The sequence below is a fragment of the Mandrillus leucophaeus genome, unplaced genomic scaffold (genome assembly GCF_000951045.1).
Source record: "Mandrillus leucophaeus isolate KB7577 unplaced genomic scaffold, Mleu.le_1.0 Scaffold249, whole genome shotgun sequence".
Taxonomy (NCBI): domain Eukaryota; kingdom Metazoa; phylum Chordata; class Mammalia; order Primates; family Cercopithecidae; genus Mandrillus; species Mandrillus leucophaeus.
Genome location: NW_012102576.1, coordinates 2,076,110 through 2,098,827, shown reverse-complemented (window position 1 = coordinate 2,098,827; position 22,718 = coordinate 2,076,110). Strand labels below are relative to the sequence as shown.

Here is a 22,718-nt window from a genome sequence, read left to right as displayed (position 1 = left end):
AGAACTATTTATCATCTTTTCCCTGTATTATTAGTTTTGCCTTTTTAATCAAGATTATTCCATCAACAATGCTAGATATTAAAAAACAGTTCCCGTCTTTATATTTTCCCAGGTAATTAATTTTTGGGGCAAATAAAAAGAGGCACTAAAAGCATATTATTTGGAATATTGCCTGACTTAAATGCATATGCATGTATCAAAAAACGGGCCTCTTCTGTGTACATTTGCATCTAAAACATCAACTGGTTTTTTTTGTCCTTTGCCTTGCTGCTCCAATTAGAGTGGCCTCAAGCGTAAGATTGCCTGGGTTTGATCTCCCCTTTGGAGAGGTGAGAGATCTTTGGAATTGAAGCTGGAGAATGCCTAATCAATGTAGACTGCATAACTTTGGAGATATAAAGACATGTTTTTTGTTTTTGTTTTTCTTTCCCCCCACAAAGAGAGCTAAAGTATTTTCCCAAGTATATCAGTCTAGCAAAATTCAGAACTAACCCTGCCTACAACAGAGCGAGTCCTAATTACTATTTTAGTTTTGAATTTAAAAGTGAAGCCTTATTGTTTATCCTTGGAAATTATAAACTTTGTATTTTATGAAGAGACAGCATGGATTGATGTTAATAATTACTTTCATTCTCTACTGAGCCTTTTTTCTTTATTTTGTCTTTAAGGTAATCTATTATCAGGTTTCCTGTTTCATTAAGTCTTGATAATTGCTTTTTGCACTTCCTGAATTTAGACAGGGACATTTCCTAGAAGTACTAAATTTGTCATTCACGATTGATTCCAAATCATATATGAAATAGTTGAGATAAATATAAACCTACAAAATACAAGTTACATGAAGTTTTATTTTGTTTAGATTCCTTCTCTTAATTCTGCTAAAACCAGGCATTGTAGAGAAGTGGTCCTGTTCATGAGGTAGAGACAGCGATCACAGTAAAGAGGGGGATTTTACGGAAAATGCTTAAGTTTGATTCGCACAACTGTAGAGAGCAAGGTAAACAGAGAAACAAACCCAAATTCATCATGTGGTTTGAAAAGACCTGTTGTATCATGTCTCAGGGTGGTAAGTACCGAACTGGATTGAGACAGAAGCAGTTCTATTATTATTCTTGATTCCTCTGATGGGCTCCCATTTGGCAACTGGACAAGTTGCTTTACGTCTTTCTAGAGTGCCTGTTAACAAGGAGCCACCATGTTTCTCATTCAAGTTTGCCTAATATTTCGAAGTATGAAAGTGATGTATTAAGGTCTTTCACTGTTTTGTGAAAGTAGCCCCTCTTTTGAACTTACAACATTTGTCTAGCTTAAAACTTGTAACATTCTTCTTGAACATTTTTTTTTTCCTTCAGTGTTTCTCAATTTTAATGATTACAGAATTGTATAGACATAATCACTGCTTATCTTGTGACTTTCCTGAAAAGTTGAATAAGGAAGAAAGGTTTAGTCTTCTGAAAAGTGTTTCCTTAGACTATCTTGGCTTGCTCCATTTTCTTTTTCTAATGTATTTTGGAATTAAGCTTTTAATGGGTTTCTTTAGGTATGTTTAGGCTTTGTCTAATGTTATCAAGATCTTAGTGATATGAGCTTTATCTCTTTGTAGGTCAGATACTAATTTATCTGCTTAATCCTATTTTAGCCACCAAAGTCCTTGGCACTGTCAAATGGTTCAACGTCAGAAATGGATATGGATTTATAAATCGGTATGTGTGTGTGTATATTTGCATGTTTTAAATTATACTTATATTGTGGCACTAACAGTTATAAATCCCTTATCATACTTCATTAATGGCTTATATAAATTTTTTAGGTTTCTAAGCACTGTAAATATTCTTATTTCTAAGCTACTGGTTGTTAAATATTACTTAAAATACATTTCCAGGACACTAATAAATAACTTATTTCGTAAAGTCTAGTCATTAAGGAAAAAAAGGAGGAGGGGATAAAATCAGAAATGGGAAGGGCCTTAGGATAAATGAGACAATATCCATAATTTCACAGATGGAGAAATGGAGTCTTAGACTGGTTAAGCTGCTTTCCTAAGGTCACCCAACTAGTCAGTACTTGAGCTGGATCTTTAACCCACTTCTGGTCCAGTCCTATGTAGAAACTGTAAACTGTGGCCGCTTTTAACCATACAGGAATGAGAACACAACTACAAGATGTTGGGAGTATTCTGAGGTTTTTACATGATATCGACATTTTCTTGCTTTCCCACCCTTTCTTAAAGTTCCTCCAATTTCTTGTCTCCTTTGGTGGGGTGGGGGTGGGGGACTGTTTTAAGTTTCAGTGTAAGGAGAGCCTAGTTCACAGCTGTGCCCTGTCCTTTTAACTGTCTTGCTTTGCTTTTGCTGGGAGGAAAATCTAAGGCTCTGATTACACACCATGTGATTCAGAAAGAGACAGAGGAAGGGGATGTGTCTGTATGTTGAGTCTATGAGCTTGGATCTAAGCACTGTGGCAATGTGGAGGAAGAAGGTGGGTGGCTTGTGGAGTTAGAAATGTTTAACAAGGATTGATTTTAGGTGTCTGAATTGAGTGTAGAAAATAAGTGAAAATATATGTTGTGTTTTGAGGACTTGGGATTTAAATTCATAACACATAGGTTCTTTTAAGTTTTTCCACATACCTACTACCTTTAATTGTGAGCTTCTTGTCTTTCAACAGAAATGACACCAAAGAAGATGTATTTGTACATCAGGTAAGAGGGATTATAAATACTACATTTGCTATGTGAGGAGGGGTATGTAATCTTCTGTCATCCCTTTCCCAAAAGTAAGTCCTGTGGATTATTATTTTAATCTAAACTCTTTCTGTGAATTATTTTGCAACAAGAGCTCAGTTCCACATTTTAAGATTGGCAAATAATTTCTTCTGTCCTGTCATATTAACTGTTTTCAAATAGTTTTATTTTTGCAGTTTTATAAAGCAATATTTGGTTAGACCACTTTCTAATTTTTAAAGACTTTGAGTCCTTAGGCAAAAAAAAAAGTCTGTTTCCATATTAGCATCCTGTTCTCCTGATGTGGTTCCTCCTTAGTGTTTGCCTGGAGCCAATCTGGCTTCTGCCTGGGTAAGTGTTGGTTAAAGCTCTTCTGTCAAAGCAGCTCTCAATTGAAGTAAATAGCACAGAGAAGCAGATAGTAAGATGAGAAAACTTCCAGTTTCCAGGGTAGCCCTCACTCTTGTTAAATGAGGCATGTTAGGACATATCCAGGTCAAAAGATGCAAATTCCCTTAGATTTGCAGGAAACAGAGGCAATGGGTAAGATATGGAGCTTCTCTGCTATTGGTGCCTCAGTTTTTCTTTGCTTTGATAGCCTAGGATGTTATTTATTTTGTTATTAATATATCCTAAACTTCCTTTATAAAATAGGCTAAGAGAAGGAATACTATCCTTGGTGTTCTTTTTATTTAGTTTTCAGTGAATTGTCTGAAATATGTGTTCTCAGAGGATAACAGTAAGGAAGATATAGCAGCAGGTACTAATGCCAGCCCATTCTCTTGCAATGCAGAAGTCCAGAATACATCTGATTTTCTGTGTTTTTGTTTCCTTCTGTTTAGGTTTGTGTGTGTATTGGAGTGGCAGTAGGAGTTGGAGATAGTGGTATCTAGCTATGGTTTCTATTGTTTATATTTCTACTTGACTGGATATATCTCAGTTGTACCTAGATAATTTGAGTAGATTTATTTTGTTGAGATACAGTGACTTTTAGGGTCATAATAGAGTTGTTTATAATACTTGGAGGTTTGAGGTTAATAGACCTTTTGGGGTAAGAATGCTGAAGACTGCTAGAGGTAAAGATCCTCAGAAGTTGCTGTATTGGTGGCTGGCTTTATTAGCCTGTGAGTATATGACCCGGTTCCAGCCCCCGTGAGGTTGTGTGGTGAGTCACCTCAGTGTGTTGAGGCCTGCCCAGTTTAACAGGAAAAAGGGAGAGAGCCGGCAGGGAGGGGCTGTTTTTGGAATGGCTGAATGTTCATGCTGCGTGCGCATATATCCTGTCCTGAACTGCCTTTTTTCCTCTATGGGTGAGGTCTCTGCTCTATTGGCTCACTATTTCTTTTCCCTCCTACTCAGAGTTAGGGGATGGGCTGGATTACACATGCTTAATCGCTTTGTAAAATAAGGTTGACCTAGTTCCATAGAAACTCAAGCCCCTTTAACTGTTTAGAGATACCAGCCAAAGAAATGGAAATGCATTGCAGGAATTATTTTCTGCCTTCATTGATTGAAAAAGAGAGAACAGTACCTATTCATAAGGAGATATTTAGATGTAGATGTTTAATGAAGAATAGCATCTTCACTAACCTTTTAATGTATTATAGGAAACATAGGATTTGTTGACATATGAATTGTGTGATGGGGGAAATGTTGAATAAATATCATATAGGTAGACTACAGGGATATGAATTCCCTCTCCTCCACTTCCCCCATCATCCCTGGGGCTGTTACTTTTGTGACTTCAGATAAATCACTTTAACTGTTAGCTTCTTGTTAACTCATCTGCAAAATGGGAGGGAGGAGGGGGGAGGCCAGATTATTGCTAATACATTCTGATTCTTGAGACAATTTTGTTTACTCTGTCAGAAATAGTTATCCCCTTGGCATTTTAATTTTTTTTCTTTATCACTGCCTCCTTTCCCCCTCAAGCCTAGCTCACATTTTAAAAACCCCTATTGAAGTGAGTAGTTTCTGTTGTCTACAGGAACCTCTATCCCTAAAATATGTGTTTGTGTGTGTATGTAAGATCTCACAAAAGCATTTTTTTGCCCTTGCTGATGGAGCTACAGCTTCATCTTTGGTTTGAGGTAATTAATACAGCTAATATGATCAGGTGATGAGCCTGGGACAGTAGTGTGTAGTCACTGCACATACTGCAATTATAGGAAAAACATGTTCTGTTTAATCTACCTGTCAAGATGAATAGCACAAATCAAGAAAGTAATGTGGAATATAGTTTTATAGTGGTTTTTTTGTTGTTGTTTTAGAGCTCCAAGTTAGTGGGAGAATGATGGAAAAAAAATAATTGATCAACAGTTTCTTCAGGTTCCCTCTAGTGTACTTGAAAGCAGTGACATCTCTGGCCAATATTGAAATATACTTTGAATAAAATTTTCTGTTCTCTTTACTTCAAATAAAATTTTCTGTTCTCTTTCCAGACTGCCATCAAGAAGAATAACCCACGGAAATATCTGCGCAGTGTAGGAGATGGAGAAACTGTAGAGTTTGATGTGGTTGAAGGAGAGAAGGTGAGAGGAAATCGTGGTTGGGTATCAAAGTGCTGGCACATAGTTTTGTTGCACAGTAAATTGTCTGTCAGCCCCTTATTAATTGACATGACTTTGGAATTTTTGTACAATAGCAGGAAGTGACTTTTATACAGAATCTTTTTTTTTTAGATGGAGTCTCCCTCTGTTGCCCAGGCTGGAGTGCATTGGCGCGATCTTGGTTCACTGCAGCTTCTGCCATCCAGGTTCAAGTAGCTGGGATTACAGGCACCCACCGCCACGCCCGGCTAATTTTTGTATTTTTAGTAGAGACGGGGTTTCGCCATGTTGGCCAGGCTGGTCTTGAAACTCCTGACTTTAGGTGATCCACCTGTGTCGGCCTCCCAAAGTATTGGGATTACAGGTGTGAGCCACTGCCCCCAGCCAGCAGAAATATTTAAACATTCTGCAATAAAGATACTTTAATTCTTATTTAATAAATGATCGACTCTGATTATGGAAAGAAAAGCTCATTTCTCAATTTAAAAATAACTTTTATTTTTGTACCAAAGGTATGTATTTTGAAATGCAGATTAAAATTTAACTATCTTATTATTACAACTGCTTTGCAGCTGGGCGCGGTGGCCCACACCTGTAATTCCAGCACTTTGGGATGCCGAGGCGGGCGGGTCTCCTGGGATCAGGAGTTCGAGACCAGCCTGGCCAACATGGTGAAACCCGTCTCTACTAAAATTACAAAAATATCTGATTCGTGGTCGCACGCCTGTAATTCTGGTTACTTAGGAGGCTGAGGCAGGAGAATTGCTTGAACCAAGGAGGTGGAGTCTGTACCTCTGAGACATTGCACTCCAGCCTGGGTGACAGAGCAAGATTCTGTTTCAAAAACTAAAAGAAAAGAAAAGAAAAAAACTGCTTTGGGGCAGAAGATTTCTTTTATCAAAGTAAAGTTTTCAGGCTGACTTGTAAGCACTTCTACCTACAAATAGTACATGGTAAAGTATATTTTAATCTCAATAAAAGGAAATTGAAATTGAATATTAATCATTTTGTTTTCTGTTTGGTTTGGATTTTGGGAAGCTGAAGGTTTCCTGATAGACCCTAAAATAGCTTTGTTCAGGTGAATTGAATCCAAGAAGTTGAGGGATTATCCTGAAGAGTAGCTACAGAAGTTTTTAATACTGTTATATATTTAATTCCATGTCAGTAGTATCCTTTATGCTTTGTGTTTAGTCTGTTATAGATATTAGTAAAACAATGTTGAGTTAGATTAAAAATACACTAAAACTACATGTAGCACAACTGCCATGGCAGGTAGTCGTGGCAGCTGAATTAGAAATTAACTGAATGAATGACAGGTTAACTCCCTGTATGTGTTCCTCCCACGTACACATATACCATTCCATAGTTCATGTTCCTAATGGCTCTCAAACCATTGTGTTTTAAAAAGAAAACACTTCATTTCATTTGATGCAGAAATTTAAGTGATTATCTTTACCAGTGTGATCTCCGGGGTATCTTGTAAGTCTTTCAGATTTCCAGGTCACTCACCGGCACATGCCGGTCTGTGAGGATCTCTGATATCCCGTCCGATTTTTAAAAAATTGTTCTGGGTTGATTTTTCTTCTGTATGTTTTCAGAACTCGGGGTTTTACAAATGGATGTAGGGTGTGAAATACATTCTCTGAAATCTTCTTGGTCTACATTTTTTTACACATTTTTGAAACATTATCCATTTGTCCATAAGAGAATAAGAATTCTAAATCTGTTTCAAGGATAGTCTAAAGAAGGAAAGTGTAAAGAAGGACTACATGTGTGGCGAATGTTATTCATCAAAGACCCTTTCTTGTTGCTGCCAAAATGGGAGAAGTTTCACTCAGTACCTTTGTGCTGGACAGAGAATCACGTGAGCCCATGAATTAGGGATTCTCTTGGTACCTCCTAGACTAACATAGGTTTCAGCACATTCTAGGAAAGTAACAGTATCTCAGATATTTCCCATTGAGGAATAGTCTTCCTGGTCTAGCATTACTTCTACTTTGACAGTTGTATATTTGCTAGTTTATGTTCTTTAAAGAGGTTACACGTTGCTTTTGCGATTGGCATAACTAGACAAGAAAGCAAAGCTCAGGTTGTGGGAGCACACAAGCCATGCATGTTTAAATCAGGTTGTGAAGTGCCTTGCTCACTTTGTTTAAAACCTAGATCTGTTTTTAAACTCACAGTGTGAATTCTTAGTATGTTCTGCCAGTCATACACTCTTGCAGTCCAAGGCTGTTTTGTGAGTTAGCTTATGTTCTTTTTAATTTTGAGGCCATCTTTTTCTTTTCTTCTCAGGGTGCAGAAGCTGCCAATGTGACTGGCCCGGATGGAGTTCCTGTGGAAGGGAGTCGTTACGCTGCTGATCGGCGCCGTTACAGACGTGGCTACTATGGAAGGCGCCGTGGCCCTCCCCGGAATGTACGTTGCTTCTGTTACTTACCAGTGATTGAGAAATTCTTCATGCATGGAATTAAGTGTATGTACTTGGAGCAGATAAACGCCTTGTCTTCTCCTGGAGACAAATGATTTAAGTGATTTTTATTTTTTCTTTAGAGGAAATTTTTATCTTATTTTTAAAAATGTTTATTATTTATTTCCATAGGTTTTTGGGAAACCGGTGGTGATTAGTTACATGAATAAGTTCTTTAGTGGTGATTTCTGAGATTTTGGTGCACCCATCACTGGAGCAGTATACACGGTACTCTAAAGGGGAAATTTTAGTGCTCAAAATTTTTAAAGAGCTACTGGTCTCATTAGAAACTTGCCATTCAGAAGTTGTATCAGTCAGGATATATTTGGCTACAAGTAATAGACATTTAATTATCTTGGAACAGGAAGACTTAAGGGAGACAGTGCTGAGGTTTTAACAAGGTTTCTCTTCATTTGGCTCTTTTTTCTGGCCAGAACTTAGTCACACATTCACTGGCAAAGAGGAATGCAATTTCCATCATTGACTTAACCTTGTTGTTCATTCCTTGGTGCCGACACTGTTGACCTCTAAGAAAATAAAAATTTCGTTGGTGAAAGAATGGGAAATAACTTGTGAATAGGCAATAAAAGTGCAGGCCAGGGAACTATTAACTAATTTGCCTTGGTTAAGAGGCTGTTTTATTTAGCATAGCATTTTTCCATTATTTCAAAGGAAAGAAGCAATAAGTGATTCTGTGGATTTTTAGTTCTTTAGATTGGTTTCAATGCAGGGGAAAGAGTGTGTAAGCAAATCTGGCTGGAGCTTTCTTGGGAGGCTCAGTTTATAGGAGTATTCTCAAGGCACCCAAAATGGACCCGGTATATTTGTGGTCATGAGGAACTTACTAGATTTGAATCAGTTCTTGGTGTTTCTAGAATTAGAACCAGGTACTGGCACATGGAAGAAAACTCCGAATGTTTGTCAGCACAGGATTGTGACTACCTATCTCATCCAAAGAAAAACGCAACAGAATTAAATATCTGCAGATTGAGAATGACCTATCTTTATGTTTTGATAGATTTACATCTTTCTGTTTACCTAACTGCTTTTCCTCTTTTCTCTACCATCATCACACCCTGCCCAAATTAATTCTGTCAGATTCCTTAGGACTTCTCACTTGTTTCTTTGTTTTTGCTTATCTTATTTGATTTTTAATAAGCTATGAGGGGGTAGCTAGGAAAGAGCTGCTATAGCGTTTCCTACATGTTCTCTTTCAAGTTCATCAGAGTCACAGAGCTCTAACTGTGATTATTTTGACTCCTAAGTTAATTCAAAAGTAAAAGTGGTAGAAAAACATTCAGTGAAAAATTTTTCTTAAAGACTTCCCCTCCAAAACCTGAAAATTCTAAAGTTATGCATATAAAAGATATTTAGAAACAAAATTGTTAAAACGCTTAAGAAACAAAATTATTAAAACTCATAAGTGTAGACATAAATGAGTTTTTTTGTCGTAATGTCTTAAGTCCCAACAACTTGTTCAGTATCTCTCAAAAGAGCATGTTCAGCAGTGCTGGTGCCATTATTATGCTTTGTAAAACTCTTAAAGATTTGATTGTGTGAAATGCAAAAGAGAAAGATAAGCCTAAGAAGAAAAACAGTTTATGTTGTCTCACACTTAGTATTTTGGTAAGCATTTTCTGTGCAAATAAACATTTACATAATTGTGAATCTCATCTTTGGTAGAGGTTTTATGAAGAGTAGAAAGGCTTGTTTTTTTTGAAGTTACACTAGTTGAGGGTTTTTTGGAGGGGGAGTTTGGTTGCACATGTGGACTTGTTCTGGAAGGGTCCAAAGCTTAAATACACTCCTGTAAAAAAAGTAATGGGTCATTATTTTGCTTTTTTTATTTATTCATTTTAAAATCTAGTTACTTCCCATTAAAGACAATTGCACATCCCCTTTAAAGTCAGACATGAAATCACATAGTCTTTGTAGGATGTTTGGTTTTTTAAAATGTAAAATGGTAATATGTGATATAATTCAGAGGAAAAATATAAAATGAATCAGTAATTTCCTTTGTTAATAAGTTCTGTATTTAGAAACCTCCAGTATTAGGGCTTATTACCATCAGAGTATGGTTAAAGCTTTACTCTTAAACATATAAAGGGAGTCATGCCATAGTGGTTCTCACACTTCTTGGATTTGGGATCTGTTTATATGCTCACATGTTATTGAGGATCCTAGAGCTTTTGTCAATGTGTATTTATATTAATATTATATTAGAAAGTAAAATTTAAAGTATTTAAAGTAACTATATGTTCATGAAAATAACAGTATTTATGGAAAAAAACTATTTAAATTGAAAAGAGTGGTATTGCTTTATACTTTTGCAGATCTCTGATGTATGGTTTAATAGAAGATAGCTGGATTCTCACATCTGTTTCTGCATTCAGTCTGCTGAGAGACCACATGTCATTATAGCCCTTGGGAGACCATATACTTCTGAGAGAATGCCTGGGAAAGGCAAATAGCATCTTAGTAATATTGTGGCAATAGTTTGACCTCGCTGACCCCCTGGAAGTTTTCAGAGATCCCATCCACACTTTACAGACTGTTGTAGGAAGAATACCACTTGGGTCAAATATGTTGGTAACATCATAAAATGTATTCTTTTTTGGCTTTTCCCTGACATTGCCTCAGTGGATGGTAAATCCTGGGAGACACGCATTTGATGGAGCTAAACATTATAAGCTTTGCAGATACTCTTCGGGTGGTTGGTTAGCTGATACCAGTTCTAATTAGATTAATATTAAATTGATTGTAGATTGATTGCTCTTGCTTTTCTGCTTCTTGGTATTTTATCTGCACAGATCTACTCTAATCTTAATGTAGTTTATCCCAGGAAATCACATGATAATCTGGGTTAAATGCATTTTGTCTGTATAATGGAAAGGATTATTGCTTTGGGGAGATTTTCTTTTGGTGATACTCATCCTAAATGGTGTTCTTTGGTTCTTTCCTTGCTAAAACTTCTTCTGAATCTCTGTTTCTTTGCTTCGCTAGTACGCTGGGGAGGAGGAGGAGGAAGGGAGCGGCAGCAGTGAAGGATTTGACCCCCCTGCCACTGATAGGCAGTTCTCTGGGGCCCGGAATCAGCTGCGCCGCCCCCAATATCGCCCTCAGTACCGGCAGCGGCGGTTCCCGCCTTACCACGTGGGACAGACCTTTGACCGTCGCTCACGGGTCTTACCCCATCCCAACAGAATACAGGTAAAATTGCAACTGAGACTTCTCTTCAGCAATCCTCACCCTTCCGTCCTTCTCTGCCTCCTCTTCCTCCTCCTCCTCCAACACCAGCTGCAGAAACCTTGCTTATGGCTTCCTGATGCTACAAAAGCTTGAGGCAAGGCCTTCAGTCTGCTTTTTCAAAGCAGTCATTCCGGTAACATTTCTAAAAGCAAAACCACGTGTTCCATGCCTATAATAGGGAACCCTCGTGGCTAAAGTTTCTAGTTGATAGAAGAATGAAAAAATAATTAAGGTAACAAGACAGGTGGAGTGTGTAAGAGCTTGGACTCTGAAGTCAGGCTTAAGTTGAATCCTGTTTCTGCTACTTACTTGTGAGCTTTTGAGTAAACCAAGTTTTAGATTAAGTTCATCCATTAAATGGGGGCATTAAATGCCTGCACCATAGGGTTGTGATGGTTAAATATAAAGGATTTAGCAAAAGATGCCTGCAGCATAAATAACGTTTTTAAAGTATTAGATTTAAATGAGATAGTGCTGATTTTTAAAGGCAACCTATCACAACGGAGGTTGTTGATTATTGATTCTGCTTTTTTACTGCAAAATATTAGTACAGCTGCTGTGAATTTGTTTTGTGCTTAATAAACTTTACATCAACTTTGCAGTTCCTAGGGAACTTGGAAAACTAGGGATAGGTCATCTTTTTTGTTATCACTAGCCACAACTTTTTTCTCCTTAGTGTCCTTGGGGTTTCTTTTTTTCCCCCCCACTAGATGTTTTGACTGAACATTATGTTCAGTCTGTTCTTTGCTACCCTTCTCCTGTCCCATCATGCATGACTGTGTTCTTTCTTGTTTTTTTCCTTCTACTCTTCAACAGCTGCCCCTGACAAATGTGCTAAAAATAACAAGTAGACTTACATATATGGAGAGATTGGGTACATGAGACATAGAAGCTTTAGGGCAGCACTCGGGGCTTCTAGGAAACAAGGACAGGAAAAGTCAGTGAGATTGTAATATGCACTTATTTTTAGTGTCTTAATAGTGCTTTCCTGAAATACTTTTCCTTAGTGTTTGGCATATACAACATATGTCATGTTTGCTGAAAGCGTGGTGGTTCTTTTTCTTGAAATAAAATGTATTTCACCTTAGGAATTGAAGTTTCAGAGCAAAGTCATTCCTTAGTGCCACGTAAAACATGATGTGCAGAAGCTAATCGAAAGCTCCTTTTGAACATGTACACTTATTCCCGTAACCTAACTACATTTAGTTGTGGACTGAATGACTGACTTTCCTACCTATTCCATGTCAGAAGTAAAAGTTGTCTTGATCCTTTAAACAGTATTTTTTAATAATCTGTATAATATCTACTAGTTCCCTAAGTAGTCTGATTGAGCCAGTCAAGATCATCAAAAGAAAATTCCTAAAGCTCTCATCCATATAACTAAGCTACCTCAAAGTTGTCAGTGTGATGTCTTAAAAATATATAGATGGATCTCTAGGATGGTAAAATTACTGAGATCAAATAGAAAAGTCTTTGCCAACATTTTCTATTAAACAGTGCTATGAAATGTATTGGGCATAATAGAAAAAAATAGAAATATATAGAATAGGCCTGTGGTATTTGCCTTATGCAAGGACATAATATAGCATGATTTATTAGTGACTGAATGACTTCCATTTTTAAAGAAAATAGTTCTGTAGATTTGAAAATTAAGTAGAATCGTTCACTGAGCTACTAGGTACTTGTTGTCTTTGAGAAAATAATTATATGATGGAGGGAAGGGAGCAACATTGTGGCATCTACCAAGTGACAGATATTTGGAATCGGTTCTTTAGTTCTCTCTATAGCCTGAGGGAAACAGTGGTTTCCATATTTTTTGTTGTCACAAATGAAGGAATTTGATTATTTTTAAAAATCAACAACTTTTATTTTACATGGACAAGAAGTGGTAGAACTTAATTTTAATTCATTTTGTTCCTGTCACCCAGTCTTTCTGCCAGACTCTCATCCTTTATACACCTTAATTGCTGTTTCTGTCAGTCCTTTTTTGTGACTCACAGTTTCTGATGAAGAAATGGCCGAGCTTACTTAGGAAACTAAAGAGAGGCTCATGTGATGGGGATGATGTGAGTGAAGCCGGGGAGGGTATGAGGTGAGATCTCAGGGGAGGTCAGTCATGCTGGTAGACCACTGTAAAGACTTGACCTACTGTAAATGTGATGAGAAGCCAGTAAAGGGATCTCAATAGTAAAGAAACATTTAAGAGATTATTGGACTGTTTTGTTGGGACTAGACCACAGAAGGCAAGAGTTAAAAGGAGGGAGAACAGCTGCTGTGATCTTCTCAGTAGAGAGATGAACATGGGCTGTTTCAGAGAAGCTGTCAGTGCAAGGTCTCATTAAATGGTTAGATTTGGAAGATATTTTAAGCATATAGAGGTGTCGTCATTTCATGATGGATTGAATGAGGAGTGTGAGGAATGGCAATGTATTGTATGAGGAGTAAATAATACCTCTGTAGTTTTGATTTAAACAAATATGGGATATTGAAGAAGATTGGGTTTGGAGGGAAAATTCTTTGGAGGTCTTTTTCTCCTATTAAATTCACCTACAAGTGGAGGTGTTAAGTAGGCAGAAAAAATAAAGTAGAGGGAAGAGGTAGGAAGTGGCTGGAGGATGGAAGGTGTAGCCTTAGACACAGTGGTTGACAGCGTTTTGGGGAGTTCGTTAAGTTGTAGTTGAGAAGAGACCTGAATGGAGCAAGGGATCAAGTCCATCAGGTCCCAGGAAAAGCGTGAATGGGAGTCTGAAAGGGAGAAATGGGATTGTAAATAATGATTTGGAGTTATTTTTTTATTTCTTTTTATTTATTTATGTATTTTTTTGAGATGGAGTCTTGCTCTGTCACCCAGGCTGGAGTGCAGTGGCGCGATCTCACCTCACTGCAAGCTCCGCCTCCCAGGTTCACGCCATTCTCCTGCCTCAGCCTCCCGAGTAGCTGGGACTAGAGGCGCCGCCATCACACCCGGCTAATCTTTTGTATTTTTAGTAGAGATGGGGTTTCACTGTGTTAGCCTGGATGGTTTCAATCTCCTGACTTTGTGATCCGCCCGCCTCAGCCTCCCAAAATGCTGGGATTACAGGCGTAAGCCACCACGCCTGGCCGATTTGGAGTTATAAAACAGGATATTTAAAGCCATAGGGGCAGGATGAGATTAACTATAAGGTGAGTGTAGGTGGAAATAGGATTCCAGCATCAAGTTCTGGGACACACCAACAATTAAAGATTAGGAAGATGAGGATTGTCTAGCAAAGGACAATGAGAAGGAGCAGCCAAGGAGAACGTATTTCAAGAATGAAATGTGTTAAATGCTTGTTGATAAGTAGAGGAGATTAAGCTGAGAATTGATTATTAGATTTGGTAACTTGGAGGTTAGTGGTTTGGTGAAGACAAAAGTTTAAATAGAATAAACTGAAGAAACAGCAAAGGGTGGGAAGAGGAGACATATCCCCCATTGAGGTTTCTGTAGTGGTGGTCATGGTGTTTGGTTTTTCTTTAGTATGTATGTCTATAAAGAAATGGGGTAGTAGCTAGAAGAAGATACGAGAGCAGAGCAAGATGTTTGCGTGATTGGATTTGCTTTTTACAATGCAGAGTTGCCCCAGTCTCTCCTTTACCCCTTATCTCACCAACAACTTATAAAGCCATTAGATGGGCAGATTAAGGTAGGCATGTGTGTTTGCCATACATGCACATACATACACATACATAGACACACATATATATGTAACATTGTGTGTATATGTGTTCCATAGTTCTGTCTATTAAGTTCCTGAAAGCAGTGATACCTTAGTAACAGCATTGAGCATACCTGTCCCCCAATTTTTTGTTTTTAAATAACATTCTCAAACAAAAAGAATTCCCTTTGGAGAAATGGCTGATTTCAGAGCTGGGACAGAGAAAGTACAATATGAGCCTGGAACATCATGTTGTGCCAGAAAGGGAAGAAGTACTCAAAGAATGTTGGAAACATGTCAAAAGGATATGAGCCAGCTTGAAGGGGTTCCCGTTGGCCAGTAATGATAGTAACAGATTACAACTCATTGAATAAAATAGAAAACCATGAGTCCATAAAAATATAAATAAATAAACCAATATATTGAAAAATATGATAAGGAATAGTATATTTACACACTTTGTAAGTACTTCCTCACAAAGGACTCATTAATTACAAAGAAGGAAAGAGTCAACTTACAGAGGAGGACCCTGGTGGCAGGTAACCACCTTAACCACTTATCAAAGTGAACGTTGTCAGTAATGGCACAAATTGGAACTATATGCCACCTCACAGGATGCAGTGAGGAGAATGCAGTGTCACTTTTGCTGGGGATGCAAAAACAAAATCTAATCATTAGTGAACACCAAATAACCTAAGTTGAGGGATATTTTACAAAATAACTGGTCTGTCATCTTTAAAAAAGCATCAAGGTCATGAAAACCAACGTGGTGGCTCATGCCTCTAATCCCAGCACTTTGAAAGGCCGAGCCGGGTGGATCACGAGGTCAAGAGATTGAGGTCATCCTGGCGGACATGGTGAAACCCCATCTGTATTAAAAATACAAAACATTAGCTGGGCATGGTGACACACACCTGTAGTCCCAGCTACTTGGGAGGCTGAGGCAGAAGAATCACTTGAACCAGGGAGGCGGAGGTTGCAGTGAGCTAAGATCACGCCACTGCACTCCAGCCTGGTGACAGAGCGAGACTCCATCTCAAATAAATAAATAAATAATTGCTCCAAACAAAAAGATATAACTTACTTCAGTGCATAATTCTAAATGGTGTTTTTGCTATAAAGGGCATCATTGGGACAAATGGTGAAACTCGAATGGAATCTGAGAATTACATGTAACTTTTCTGTAACTTTGTGCTTATTTCAAACTTTTAAGAAACTGAAAAGTATGGGTGCTATTTCACTGGGTATATATGTTTGGATGAAAATGATAGAAAAGGCAAAAATATATAGTGAAGAATAGAGTTAACATGCTGTATCTACTTGATGAGAATAGAGAGGCTGTTGGTTTCAAATATGAGCTTGGATCACTTATCCAGGGTAATGGGAGACAAGAACATTCTAATGTAAATACAGGGAGCTTGGTAGATTTGCTAGTGAGAATGTGGAAACTGTCTTCTGACTGTGTCTCTTTTCTTGACGAAATATGAAGGACAGTATTTGGCTCCTAGGAGGCGGAAGGGATGTTTTGAGATAAGAAAATAAAGTTAAGCTATGGCTTGTATGGTAAAGAATTGCAGGCATTGTTGGTGGGTTTTTGTTTGTTTGTTTTTTAAGTTGTTCTTTCTTCCCCCTGGAAGTAGTACAATAAGTTAATTTTATTCCACTGGCTTAAAGTAACTTTGTTGTAAAGAAAAATAAAAGAGTATTTTATTTAAAGAGATGAATGAGATGTATCCAATATCAAAATGTTAAATTGATGCACGAAAATAAAGTGAGGTGCTCTGGGATTAAGCAAATGACTGTTCTAGTCAGACTAGGTTTGTCTTCCTTTTCAGTCGTTCACAAAGATTTACTCATAAGTAGTTTGTGTTACCGCTGAGAGTGCCTAGCTTTGTAATGAAGCATTTTATTTTTTACTTCTCAAAAGTGTTCTGAACATAGCTATATGCACTGTATCTTATCCCCTGTGCTGTGACACTCACTGTCAGCTCTCATTGCCTCTCCAGGCTGGTGAGATTGGAGAGATGAAGGATGGAGTCCCAGAGGGAACACAACTTCAGGGACCGGTTCATCGAAATCCAACTTACCGCCCAAGGTACCGTAGGTATGTGGCATTTTCCACTAATGGCCCATTAAAGGACTTGTGTGCACAGTGGTAGAATGAGGACCGTGTGGTTCTGTTTTAATGGATTCATTGTATATCTAGAAGATGTGAATGCTTTGATTGCATGCCAGAGTTTTCAGGTGGTGGTGTGACATTTCCCCCCTACTTAATACTAGATTTTTTAGTTATCTCTGCGCCAAAGCATCATTTTGTATTCTGGAACTATAATATGATGTAAATTAATACTTAATTTTTATCAAAATAAATCAGATAAATTATTGGTGGGCAATTCTGTGGTAATGCTGCAAATGGAGGAAGAATTGAGTGTCAGAGGGTGTTTGGGATACTGAATATTGCTCCTTGAGGCAGTCCAGTAGAGGGTTTAAATCAGGGTATAATCAGATCACCTGAATTTATCTTCCTACTCTACAATTCATTAGATGTATGTTCTTGGACTGCATTGCAGCCTGCACAACAGAGTGAGACCCTGTCTGAAAACAGAGGTATTCTGTAGTTGGGGATTAAAGGTACTAATGCAGCTAAGATAATTAGTGTGGTACCTGATAAAGACTTCAATATGTATTAGATATTATTACCACCATTGAGGTTAATATTAGTGAATGCTGGGTTATTGTATTTGTGCTTTATTCCTTTTGAAGACTGAGTTAGGCTAGACTCCCTCCCTAAGATCCCTTTGAAGCCTGCCCATTCTTTTATCTTACCCTTTGTGGTAAGTGGGAAAACTACAACTTCCTTCCTGAATGGTGTTTATGCTACCTTGAAATGTGTCAATATGGGTTTATTAAAGGGAGAAAAAGTATATTATACTGGGAAATGATTCTACCAATGTAATTGTAAAAGGATTGTATCCTTTTTCTTCACAAGGTTCCCTCCAGTTTTAGGCATAATCACGAATGATTAAGTACTAAGGACTTTCAAATAAAAGAGATGGCATAGAAATGTCTTATTGGAACAAAAAGGATGCAGTAGCATGTGTGAGGTTCAGCTTCGTCAGTCCCTGGCTATGTGATCTTGGAAAGTCATAGTTGACCTTTTTTAACCTATAAAAGCAGCACTTTTATACAGCTCAACCGTACACTTTATCGTCTAAACCTCTTGGTTTTCTCGTTATAAATCTCATCCACAGAATTACCATTCAAATTAAATATTTAATTTGAAAACCGACTAGCACAGACTCTGACACATAATATTGTTTCTTTTCATGTTTAATTCCCTTAGTCTCTACTAAATTCTGTTCATGGAAGGCAGATGCCAGACTACTCTTCTTCTCTTTTTTAATTTTCCTATTCTTAGTGCTTATCAAAGGGTCTGATAGGAACAGAGTATGTGTTCAGTATGTGTATGTGCACTGCAAATAGGTATTCAAATGAAAGGGGAAAATGATGGAAAATTAAGTGTTTTTTTGTTTGTTTGTTTTTTTTTATTTCATGAAACCTCGATTCCTTTTGCTGCACTGGCCTGTGAATAATTCTAGCAATAAGTACTGATCACTTGACTTTTTTTGTTTGTTTGTTTTGTTTATTTTGTTTTTTTGAGATGGAGTCTCCGTCTGTCGCCGAGGCTCCAGTGCAGTGCCACAGTCTCTGGTTGCTGCATCCTCTGCTTCATGGATTCAAGCAATTCTCTTGCCTCAGCCTCCCAAGTAGCTGGGATTATAGGCACGTGCCACCACACCTGGCTAATTTTTATATTTTTAGCAGAGATGGGGTTTCACCATGTTGGCCAGGCTGGTCTCAAACTCCTGACCTCAAGTGATCCGCCTGCCTGAACCTCCCAAAGTACTGGGATTACAGGGGTGAGCCACCACGCCTGGTCCTGATCACTTGACTTCTTAATTTTTAAAAATAAATAAAACCTTATTTTCTGGAGAAGCCCTGTCCCACTGGCACTTGTTCTGTTTTGTTCTGTTGGCACTTGTTCTCTTTTGTTCTGTGTTCCCTCCAGCAGAGGACCTCCTCGCCCACGACCTGCCCCAGCAGTTGGAGAGGCTGAAGATAAAGAAAATCAGCAAGCCTCCAGTGGTCCAAACCAGCCGTCAGTTCGCCGTGGATACCGGCGTCCCTACAATTACCGGCGTCGCCCGCGTCTTCCTAACGCACCTTCTCAAGATGGCAAAGAGGTCAATCCAACCAGTCAGGGTGGATTGTCTTTAATCATGTCAAACTAGCATTCTAAGAGTGGTTTTATCACATGATAATTTGGCACTTAACAAATACAAAAACATTTTGCTCAAGATCTGTATATACAGGGTGTGCCTTGCACATAACACAGACCAAATATTTGAATCCAGTGAACATTCTCTGAAAGAATGACCCATACTAATGGGGATTCAGAGCTCATACATTTAGGGCTCTTCAAATAAGAGAGGCATTAATCGAGAGGAAGCTGCCTCTAAGCACGAGTTGAAAGCAGTTGTATGTCACAGACTTCATGGAGAGTAGCGGTATTTAGTTTGCCGTTTGTAAGCTGTTCTTCTATGGTACTAATTTTGTTTTGTTTTTTGTTTTTGTGGGGTTTTGGTTTTGTTTTGTTTTGGTAGAAATGCCAGAGACTGAATATGGTACTAATTTGTGACTCATACATAAGAGTAATTTTTTTGCATGCTAATTTTCCTTTACAGGAAAATTCAAACTTTGAAGAACTTTCAGTCTTGAACTTTCCACTGTCATGTGACTTTATCTGATTTATGGCTTTGTTTTGCATTTTAGGCCAAGGCAGGTGAAGCACCAACTGAGAACCCCGCTCCACCCACCCAGCAGAGCAGTGCTGAGTAACACCAGGCTCCCCAGGCACCTTCACCATCGGCAGGGTAAGCACTGGGGCAGCCCAGTCTTGAGTTGGTATTTTCTGTTTAGTATTACTGGTTTCTCAACAAGAGTACAAATTAGTCTAAACTAGTTCTGCAGTTCATCTGTGCCAACTCTTTGTCTCTGTTGGGATTCTGTGGCAAGAGTGATTTGATGGTTAAATATTTCTGGGATTGACCTCATTTTGATAAGCTTTGGTGAGGGTATAAGCATTCAGATGGAGTTGATGATACTCAACTTCTTTTTTCTAGACAGGCAGTTTTTTAACTGCCAGTACCACTTAGGAAAACTGATGCTGAAAGTTGCTAACAAAGGCCTGGTTTTAGTAATCAGAAACAGTTTCAGAACCTGTTAAGTAATCAGAAACAGTAGAATAAACTAAAGGGTTTTTTTTTTCCTTCCCTTTTCGTTTGATAATCAACTTTATTTATTTTGAGGCGGTGCAGCATAATGTATAAGAGCCAAGGTTTTTCTATCCAATGCAGGCTCTACTGCACCTCTCATTTGCTGGGTGATCTTGAGCAGTTTTTCCTCTGTCTCAGTACTGTCTGCTACTGGTAAGAATTAGGATACTAATTATATTTACTAGGGTTGTTGCAGGGATTATTAAGTGAAATAACAGGAAGTGTTTACAATAGGGTATGGTAAAGAATAACCTCTCATAAAAGGATAGCTTGTTATTTTCTTGTCATTTTCTACTTTTTTCTGTCTTTTAAAGATCTTGGACATTTTATTTACATAGAAGGATTGTAGCTAGAAAGATCAACTCAATTATAAGTTCTGGGCTTTTTTTTTTCCCTCCTATAACCCTTTTAACTGAGACTTTAGTTCTTATACTTCTTGGTTATCACCCTTTCCATTAGCTTTTAGTTAAGAGAGAGGTTGTAAACTCGGTGTCAATGCTGTTTTTCAAAAATTGTTAACATTTCATAAATGAAGTTTTGGGATTATTATAAGTTCTTGTGTCTTAAGGCCATCTGCTTTTATATCCAATGATGTGGGATTTTAATCAGCCTTTGATTAGGTAGGCATTTGCTATGAGGGCAATATTCTGTTTTATCTTGGGTAGCATGGACAGTCTGTCACAGAAATAAGTTCCCTATTCAAACTTGGAATTAACTGATTTAGAGTAGCATATTAATCATAAAAATGATCATAACCTTTTATGGAGTAGCATTATTTCTAGGTATTGTTTCTAAGGAAATAATTTTAAATATTAGGAAAAAATATTTTTACCATTTAGTCTGTCTGACATTTGGTAAGTAGCTAACTAATTGTGGTATTTTCATATTAGGAGATAGGGTGCAGCCACTAAAATGATTTTGAGCATTGTTCATTAGTAATGGTAATTTTCATTTATACAATTTTATAAAATTTTTGCTATTATGTACTGACTTCTGGTTTATAAAAATACTTTATTAAAAAGCGAGAGTTTCCATTTAATTAACATATTGCTTACAGATCTATACAAGATGTGTTTGTATTTAGAGCATTTGAAGTACTCTTTTTCTAATTATATGAAAAGCAGATAATTTCTGCCTTTTTATTCTTTTACTCATGATTACTTTGTCGTTCTTTGTAAGTTTGATTTTAATTTTTCCCAGGTGACCTGAAGAATTAGTGACCATTCAGAAATAAAGCAAAAAGCAGGCCACAACCTTACCAACACCAAAGAAACATTCAAGCAATAAAGTGGAAGACAAACCAAGATTTGGACATTGGAATGTTTACTGTTATTCTTTAAGAAACAACTGCAAAAAGAAAATGTCAACAAATTTTTCCAGCAAGCTGAGAACCTGGGAATTCCTGCACAGAAGACAAGAGAGCAGCCTCCCCAGTTTCAGCGACCGCTAGGTTTATATTTTTTTTCCTGGTTTTTACTGTTTTGGTAATATATATATTGAAGAAATATTAATACCGCATGGGGAGAACCCCAACCAAAGAAATCTGAAATATATAGTAAATGCTTTTTTTTCCGTTTTTGTTCATTTTGGATGCTGGTGCTAAACCTCCAAGTGTCATGATTTAAAAAAAAAAAAATTTATGTCCTTCTTATTTATTTCTAGGATGAGGGGAGGATAACATTTTTGCTTTCTTATGTGACTCTCTTTGAAAATGTGCAGTAAGAAGTTCCTCAAAAATAAAATTTTTACCCTTCAAAGGACAAAATGTTTAATAGGAGTGTATTTTTGCCGACCTTAGCCTGTGTTTGATTAGTGGCAAATTCAAAGCCAAATGTAAATTAAATTAATGCTGTTTCACAAATTTAGGCATATAAGCTTGAGATGTTAAAAAAATTGGATTCCTGTTGAAATGTACAGCTGGAAATTCACAAGTTCATATCTGAGGTCAGTAGTAGGCATGAATTATTTGGTACTGTCTCTTTGAGTAATCTTCATTCAGTGGGGTGACAAGGGTATACAAGGGAGCTCTTGCCTTTTTGGGTTCATTCACATTTCTCCCCCACTCCCAGCCATGGTGCCCCTAAGTTGAGAAAACCTATAGCAGCTGTCAGTGCTCTATAGTTATTTTTCAGATCTGCTGCAACAGTACATATTGAGTCTAGGTTTGTGGTAAACATTATTCTAGTGGCTAGGACGGAACAAACCAACAAAATACCATTGTTTCAATGACCAGGCACATATAGAAAATAAACAAATATGGAATTTAATTCAGATGGCAATAAGTGCTGTTACGAAACATAAGACATGGTAGGAGGATAGGGACTGGCATAATTATATGGGTGTGTTGATTTGAAATAGTGGGGAGGGTCTCCTGTTTCAATGGAGTCCTAAGGTGAGGGGTCATTAAACATTTGAGTATCTGCAGGGAAGAACATGCAGGTGGAGGGGGCATTGTTTGCCTAATAAATGGCAAGCAGGTGAATGTGAACCATTCAAGAACCTTGTATTATCTTGAAGTTAAAAGGGTTGGTAAAAATTGATAATAGGCCAAAGCAAAAAAAATCAACTATATAAAAAAGTATTCTATTAAAAAAGTCTCCCATCTTGGTTCCAGTTTCCTCCAGGCAACCAGTTAGCATATCTTAAAAATACATCCATTTCACATATTTCATGTGTGTGAGTCTGTGTGTGTGTGTGTGTGTGTGTGATTGGCAG

General features: G+C 37.7%; 1 protein-coding gene across 1 annotated transcript; it reads left to right on the top strand.

Annotated features, from left to right (window-relative positions):
- The first annotated feature begins 960 nt into the window (after nt 1–960).
- YBX3 (Y box binding protein 3) lies at nt 961–21,768 on the top strand. The gene is made up of 10 exons (XM_011983403.1): nt 961–1,066; nt 1,604–1,703; nt 2,668–2,701; nt 5,164–5,253; nt 7,567–7,689; nt 10,745–10,951; nt 16,674–16,771; nt 18,737–18,911; nt 19,501–19,601; nt 21,204–21,768. The coding sequence occupies exons 1-9, from the start codon at nt 961–963 to the stop codon at nt 19,564–19,566; spliced, it is 999 nt and encodes a 332-aa protein (XP_011838793.1). The 3' UTR covers nt 19,567–19,601; nt 21,204–21,768.
- Nucleotides 21,769–22,718: the final 950 nt, after the last annotated feature.